At 36.9% G+C, this 7915-nt stretch overlaps 1 protein-coding gene across 1 annotated transcript in view; it reads left to right on the top strand.

Annotated features, from left to right (window-relative positions):
- TTC27 (tetratricopeptide repeat domain 27) overlaps nucleotides 1-7915 on the top strand; it is a 105346-nt gene that overhangs the window by 75314 nt on the left and 22117 nt on the right. The window contains exon 10 of the mRNA XM_009072037.1: nucleotides 1864-2091. Coding sequence (XP_009070285.1) covers nucleotides 1864-2091 — 228 coding nt within the window. The remainder of the gene's footprint in view (nucleotides 1-1863; nucleotides 2092-7915) is intronic.

Consider the following 7915-nt stretch of genomic DNA (forward strand, 5'->3'; position numbering starts at 1 on the left):
TGCACTTTTCACATCATACCTCCTGTTTACACAGCAACATTTAAGTCGTCTTTTTTTTTTTTCATCTGAAGGGGGGAAAACCCACCTTATCTTTTGGTGCCCAATGTGATTGCTGCAATAATAAAGCACTCAGCTCCCTCTGCTCTAGATAACAAAAATCAGCTTTAAGATCTGTAATTAATATCATAGCAATTAATGGAGGCAAAGTAAGAGGAAATAAACTGCACTTTAACCAAATCTCTGGAAGTGTTCAAGGCCAGGCTGGATGGGGCTTTGAGCAACCTGTTCTAGTGGAACATGAGTATGGCACAGGGGTGGAACTAGGTTGCCTTTAAGGTCCCTTTCAACCCAAAGCATTCTATCATTCTCCAAGTACAGTCTCCTAGTTAGGTGAGATTATTCTAGTGCTTTGACTGGGCTAATTTTGGATGTTAAGTAATAGTTTCTTTGGCTTTCTTTGGAGAGCTGTTCTATAGGCACTTAAAAACACTTGCCATCAAATTATTTTCTTAATATTCAACCACTAATTTCCTTCATAGTGGGATTCCATTTTTGCTAGTTTTAAGATTCTTCTAGAAATTTAAACAATACATTCCTTCGCATTTGGGCACTTCCAATACTGTTACTTTATTTAACAAAAATAATAGTAAGAATGAGATGCTGAAGTTACTATGCATTAAATATTAAACAACACAATGAAGCAAAAGTGTTTTTCTAAAGATTATTTTCATACAGATTCGATTAAGTTTACTGATTGGAGAAAGAGGAGTAAGAGACTTTGCTTCTCTAGTGATCATCTGAAGGTCAAAGAAAAGCAGTAATAATTTAAATGCAGATGTCAAGTTTTCTTTTAGACAAACTAGCTGTAATAGAAGAATGACTAGTGTCACAATGTCAAACTTCAATTCTGTGGCAGGCTGTGTTGGATCTTTCTCGGTTTAGATGGTTCAAGTAGGTCGTTTCTAATACAAAAATAATACTGGTCTGAATTATGTAGGTTACATTTTTGCAGTAAGGGACTGAGGGAAGAGTATGGTCTGAACAACAGATCATCTTTCAGAAAAAAACCACGGAAATCAGACTGTCTCTTGTTTAAAAGAAAAACAATAATTTTTATTGTCAGAGTGAAATAGTGGGCCTGAGATAAAGAGCTTTTGAAAGTTAGTTACAACCCATAATAGATGTCTGGGAGTCATAGCTTGTGTCTTCTTTTCCATAATGCTCTATATATTTTGAGTGTATTTTATCTCAAACGTTTAGATAAATTTATAACTTCTGCAGTTTACATAAAAGAGTAGCATTTCTACAACCAACAGTATGAAAGTGGATGTGTCTTCAATCATAACAGAATGGAAATTACTGTTTTCACAAAAGAGTGACTAAAGGGAATGAGTCACTGCAAGAGTACTTATCAGAATATGTAAAAACCACAAATGATAAACTATTAGGATTTGCAGATACCTTAATAGAGCTGATACTGCATTGCTGTGAAGTAGCTGTAGGTTTGATGTCCAGGACTGGTGTTTGCTCTTGGGACAGAGTACATGCCTAAGATATAAAAAGATGAGCAAGCTGCTTTTGGTTTTGCTTTTATGGTTTAATTTTCCTTGGTGTGTTAAACCAAGAGCCACTGTGTTATGTTCATGCTGAAGTGGTTTTTTTTAAAAATCAGTTTGGAAACAGATTCTTGCTAAACTTTATCTTTGATGCTGTGTTGGATGAAGATACCATTTCCTTACTAGCCCTACTTCTCTAGTCTTCAAGTGATGATTGCAAGGTGGTAATATGGTATTTGCTCAGCTAAGTGATTAACTGAATATAAATAGTCCCATTATGTATTGATTTCTCTTTGTTTTTTGACAGGCAGAAGAAATACTCAGGCGGGAGTTAGAGAAAAAGGAAACTCCAGGATTATACTGTTTGCTTGGTGATGTTCTTAAAGACCACCAGTATTACGACAAGGCCTGGGAGCTCTCCAGGCACCGCAGCGCCCGCGCCCAGCGCTCCAAAGGGCTCCTCCATCTCCGCAACAGGGAGTTCAGGGAATGCGTGGAGTGCTTTGAACGTTCAGTACACATCAACCCTATGCAGGTTGGGAACTGATGTGCATGTGGCTTTGTTTTAGCTTGTGTGTTCAGTTTTGAATGATGACACTTTTAAAGAAGACAATTCTGCGCACAGTTGTCAAAGTAAAGCTTGTTACTATTCTTAGCAAATTTTTCACCACGTACTTGGGAGCATGGCTAAAAATGGTAGCGTGAGATGAAGACATCCCTTTGCATTCAAGTCTTTGCATGCAGCTAAATCTTTGCCTGTTTCAAATCTCTTATGTTTCAAAGAGATGAAGCCATTGAAAATTAATAATTACCATCAAATAAATTCTGAACAAGTGTCAAGCAAAATAATTATGAGAAGAATGCTGTACAGATTTTAATGAAATTAACCTTTTGCCGTCTTGTTGGCTTTGAGTTAAAAACTCTGACCTCTGTATTTTACAGAAATCTTTTTCAAGTGTTCGGGTCTGCCCTGTTATGGAGTCACTGAGAAGCACTGTGTTAGACTTTTGATGACAGCAGCTTTTATTACAGCAATGCATCAAAACTGAAACCACAGTCAAAAGAGTTCTGTTGATGTAGCTGGTTATTATGACAGACCCTTTGCAAGCTGCAGGCAATTGCAGACAGCTTTTGTTGTCTTGTTTCAGTTTCTCAGCCACTATATCCCATCCTAATAAGGTTCATCCTGTGAAAGGTCTTGAAATTTGAAAAGAGCTTTTTAGTTATTTGTGTATATAAATTCTGCTCTTCATAGCCATTTCCAGGTCTGTGCACAAGTAGGGTATTCTTCCTTCTTGCCCTCCAAAGAACACTGCTGAAGCTGCTGTTTTGAGTTCCATATAACTAGCTGGACTTCTGCTTTAGAAAAATTTTAAAGCCCTCCAGCCTTTCAGATCGTTTATCATGAAGCTTTATTTGTATTCCAATGACATATTTTATTCCAATGAATCAGAGTCCTGTTCTTATTCAAGTGAACTCCAGATAACTTATAGACATCTTCAGATTGGAAAGCAAAATGGCCAAAAATGCTTTCCTTGTCTTTCAGTTCTCTTACTGACTCAGAAAATGCCAACAAAACATATATTACTCAAATAGGAACTTTATTGAAATTAGAGGATCTCCAGATAGTAAAGAGCTGCAGAAAATGGCCTACAGGGCTCAAAACTGAGAAATATTCTGCTGAGATGCTTTTTTACTTTGTTTCCTGTCCAAAGGAAGCTTAAAGCAAAAGGAAATCCAAGAAAAATAGGCCAGTCCATATAGGAAAATGAACATTTCCTCCTCTTGTTGCTCAGGAAGCCTTTTTTAAGATTCAGATGAATTGTTTCAAACAAATAGATTGAGAAAATTGATAGTGCAGATTGGCATATCACTGTCTTCTAAAGTCTGTTTGTATTCTGTCAATACAGAAATTAATTGTTTCCTATTCCAGGATGTCTTGTGTATGAAAAGCAGAGAAAAATGTGATTCTAAATGCAAGGACTTTAACATAAGGAAAGTATTCATTAAGGGCTTGTTCCCAGAATTATGAATAGTTTATCAGGTAAACAAGAGCTCCCTATTACAAAGAAATTCTAATATTTTTGTGGTTATCCGAAACCTTTTTGGAGGAAGAGATTTTTAGATTGCAGCAAGTGGTTCTTAAATTGATAAAACCGTTCTCTGTCAACTCTCTTTAATCTTGTGTACTTTTTGGCCAACTGGTCAAATTTGTGTGAGATATCTGAGGTAGGTCTTTACAGTATGAGGCAACTTCTATATTAGTCTTTGGGGAATCCACAAAGGAATGATAGTCTTGCAGTTCAAATGTATCTGAAACTTGTATTCACTAGCACTGCTGCTCACAGAATTACCTGAGTACATGACTAGTGGATTTCTCTTGCACTTTCACTATGAGCATCTTGCCGGGCTGCTCTGAGACAATTCCAGAGATCAAGCAGCCTGATGACTGGTGGACTTCTCTTGCACTTTGACTATGAGCATCTTGCCAGGCTGGTCTGAGACAATTCCAGAGATCAAGCAGCTCATACAGAGTCAGGTCTCCAGTGGTGAAAGTCTGGGTGGACTTCTCTTGCACTTTGACTATGAGCATCTTGCCAGGCTGGTCTGAGACAATTCCAGAGATCAAGCAGCTCATACAGAGTCAGGTCTCCAGTGGTGAAAGTCTGCACAATGAAACTTGCAGCTTGTTAAATTACAGGTTTGTTAGTTCTTGTGCTGAACAGTGTATGGTTCTCTATATCCAGTTCCTTCATGTTTGAACTTTCCAGAAATGCAGTCTTCACTGCACTTTTTATGTGCCCACACTATTCTTCATCATGTCTGCAAGAAAAGCATAATCCTCTTTTGTGTTAGACTCTGTCTTATAAGTTCTCAGGCAAATTTTCTTGAGTGTGAAGGAAGACAAGTGATTTCTCTCCAATTTGGGAGAACAGTCACAGTTTAGAAGTCAACTTGCCATCAGCTACATCTGGAATTTAAAGTTTTGGACATGCAATGAGTGCCTTATTCCCAACATTTTGCTTTCTCAATCATCTTGTAATGGTAAAGGTAACTTAAAAAAGAGTTGAGCTGGAGTCACTAACTGAAAGTGATGATAAAAGTTTCTGAACTTAAAATTCTACTATGTTCTGTCAGTGTGTTGTGCAAAAGAAACTGAATTATAAGCGAGATGAAAAATACCGAAAAAACAAGTAACTAAAAAGGTACTTGGCTAGGATTTCACTCAACTAGAGCTGTTAATATTTGATTGTACTTACTGATTCCAAAGACTAGTTTTGCTCTAGAGGGTATAGGTTGTTTCTAAACTAACACTGCTGTTCTCCAAAGAGTATTGTACTGCAGTTTGCTGGATTCTGGGAAGAAAAAAAAAAAAAGAAAGGAAAAAATCTGTATGTATTTGCCACATGGAAGTAGTAGAGATTGCTATAAAAATGAAAAAAAGCTTATTCAGATATATGATACGGTTTTTGTTCTTTTTAAGTATTCAGCTATACTGTAACTAAGTGATTTTGGAATGATATTCCTACTAATATGAGAGAATTTAGACTTTCTTAAAGCATTTCATAGTAATTTAGACTTATTTAAAGACTTGCCTGGAAATTCATGATGACAAGTTTTAACAAAGAGTCCAAGCCTAAATTATCTTCCTTTGCTTGTCACTGTCTTCGGCTTTGAAAAGGATAGAAATTTACAGGGCATTTTCATGTGCTTTTCCAATCAGTAGTGACATTTGAGCCTCTAGCCAATTTTTTTTTATTTCCATAAAATAATTTAGTCCTGCAAGCCTTGACAAAAGTTTTTTTTGAACTTCAGACAGGGTTTTCCTTACGCTGCTTTTCAGTCAGTCCCTTTCCTCAGAGCAGTTGTTACATCAGCCTTGTGGGATCAGCAGTTTTCATGCTCTTCCCAATAAGGGAGTTCTTACCATTCTTCCCACAGAAGAACCCAGCCTAAATTCATTCTTAAACCGTATTCTAAATATATGAGTAAGAGTCACTGTACTCCTTATACTGTGGAAGCAATTCATACTCCCTTGCAGATATCTAAGGGATGATAAAATACCATTTCATTGCTATATTAGATCAAAGGCAATGAACCTTGCATTTTGGGTTGGTTGGTTTTGTTTGTTCTTTATACCCAACTACCATGTTTTTTCATTCAACCTGCAGATTTTCTTTTTCAGCTTTCTCATTTGGCTAGCACGCCAGCTTTAAAAGTACGTCCTCTTATTCTTAGTTACCCCCTTTATTTTGTTTTTAATTGTTATGATTGTCTAGTATTTTTAGAGTGTTTTTGAATGACTATACGTAGTTGCTTCAAGCCTTGAAATGTCTTGGCTTTAAATGTTTCAAGTCTTTTGCACTTTTATTCTTTTAGCTGCTCCTGTTAGTTTTTATCATAGCTTTTCCATTTTAAGTAGCTCTCAAATTTAACATCCTCTCTATTAAAAGAGTTGCCTTCATTCTTGAAGGACTAGTGATTCTAGATACATTGCAAAGCCTCTTGTGTATTGTAACATTTTGAACCTGATCATTCATACTGGTCAGCATCAATGTAAGTACTGTTTTCTGACTAGCTTCATATCTAAAAAAATTTAGCCTTGGAATTTCATCCATTATGGTATTTATGAAATTATGGAATAATTAAAATATCTTTGTATTTTCTGGAATTTCTACTTGTACAGCCTTCAGATACCCCTAGCATGTTACCTTTTCCATTTTAGTCAAGTATTCTGAGATGCAGTCCTGAAACTGCTTTTTACTGAGGCCTGTAATTTTAAGCCAGTTCTGTTGTTCTCTTACACCGTTAATTTTCTGTATGATCAATGTTAAAGTTTTCTTTAACTTAGTGACATTCTTCTATCTGCATGATCTATTCAGTTTTCTGCATACTTTTTACCTTCGTATCATAGAATCTCATGAGGCTTCTTGGCTTATTTCCCGTGGCAGAGACTTTTCATCTCCTTCTCCATCATGTCCAGTTCTCAAATTTTTTTCCGTTCAGTCAAAACCTTCATACATAGTTACTGCTAGGCAAAATATCTTGTTTCAAATTATTAAGAAAATAAAATTATTTATCATTCTTTGCAGTTACTGTATCACTTTCACTAGGTACCTGCTCATACAGCTTTTCTGCACAGAAGTAAAGAATCACTTTACTTTCTCCTTACACTGTAACTTTTCCTTGAGGAATGAGCTGACAAGCTTAAGCACTAGTAAGCCAGTTCCTGAGAGGTGTAGCTGCTCACCATCAGCCTCAATGAATTAAAATGGTGGAAGCCTCAGTCAAATTAGGTTCTTGAAGTACAGGCTCAGAGGTGAGAGTGTGCTGCTGTTCCTCATTAGAATTATAAAAATGAAGTGATTGTTTTTCTGTCACCCTTTACAGAAGCACTGTTTAACTTGTATCTTGAGCTATAGAGTTGGAGCTACCCTTCAGTGTCATACTTGATAGCTCCCATCTCTACCCTCGCTTTTCCTGTCCAGAAAGTGACTGATCCAGAAAGAAGATAAAGGGAAGTTAATGAGGTAGCAGCCATGTGGGAGTGCTGGACTTCTGGAAACTTGATGGATAAAAGAGCCTTAAAAAATGAGATTGACTAAATGTTTATTTCCTGCTAATTTTGCCCTCTGAGATTTGGGAAACATAGTTTTCTCCTCATGTGTACTTTCTTCCTTGATTGATGAGTTTACGGATCATGAAAGGTGACCAGCTAACAAAACTGAAAAGTAGGTTTTCATGTTGGCCCGGGTCAGATGTAATTGGCAATTCTATCTCCACCTCTTTATCCACATGCTCTAGGGATGGGCCATCTATGTACACCCTCAAACACAGAAGGATATCTTTATTGCCAAGCTCGTTCAGCTCTTTTCTCAATATCATTCCCTCCAGGGTGCCAGGTCTGACAGAGATGAATGTCACGCATTTGTATTCTGGGGTCTGGGCTTCAAAGCAGATTAACTGTAAATTCTGTAGCAGATAAGTCAGGAGTAGCTATCTTGGTACTGATTTTATATTGGGTCTCAGAACTACAAAAATTAGTCTGATCTGGAGAGAACTGCAAAAATGTTTGCTGCAGAGTTTGCCAGTAGGCTGTAGAGGCTAAAGGCCCTTGCATATGAATCAACACCCTAAAGTCCCTGATTGGCAAATTTTTTTAAGGTAATGTTTTTGTGTTTAAATAACCATTACGGTTTCCTAAGAAGACCCTGAGGTATCAGAGTTGCTTGCTTCAGAGCTAGAACCCAAAACACAAGACAATATAAACATTAAACAGACATATTGAGAAGTAATATGTAGTTGTGCAATATAGCGTTAATTTAACCTAATTTTTCACCTTGCTTTTTCCCACCTCT

Source organism: Acanthisitta chloris, unplaced genomic scaffold, assembly GCF_000695815.1.
Source record: "Acanthisitta chloris isolate BGI_N310 unplaced genomic scaffold, ASM69581v1 scaffold2550, whole genome shotgun sequence".
In the NCBI taxonomy this organism is placed as follows: Eukaryota; Metazoa; Chordata; class Aves; order Passeriformes; family Acanthisittidae; genus Acanthisitta; species Acanthisitta chloris.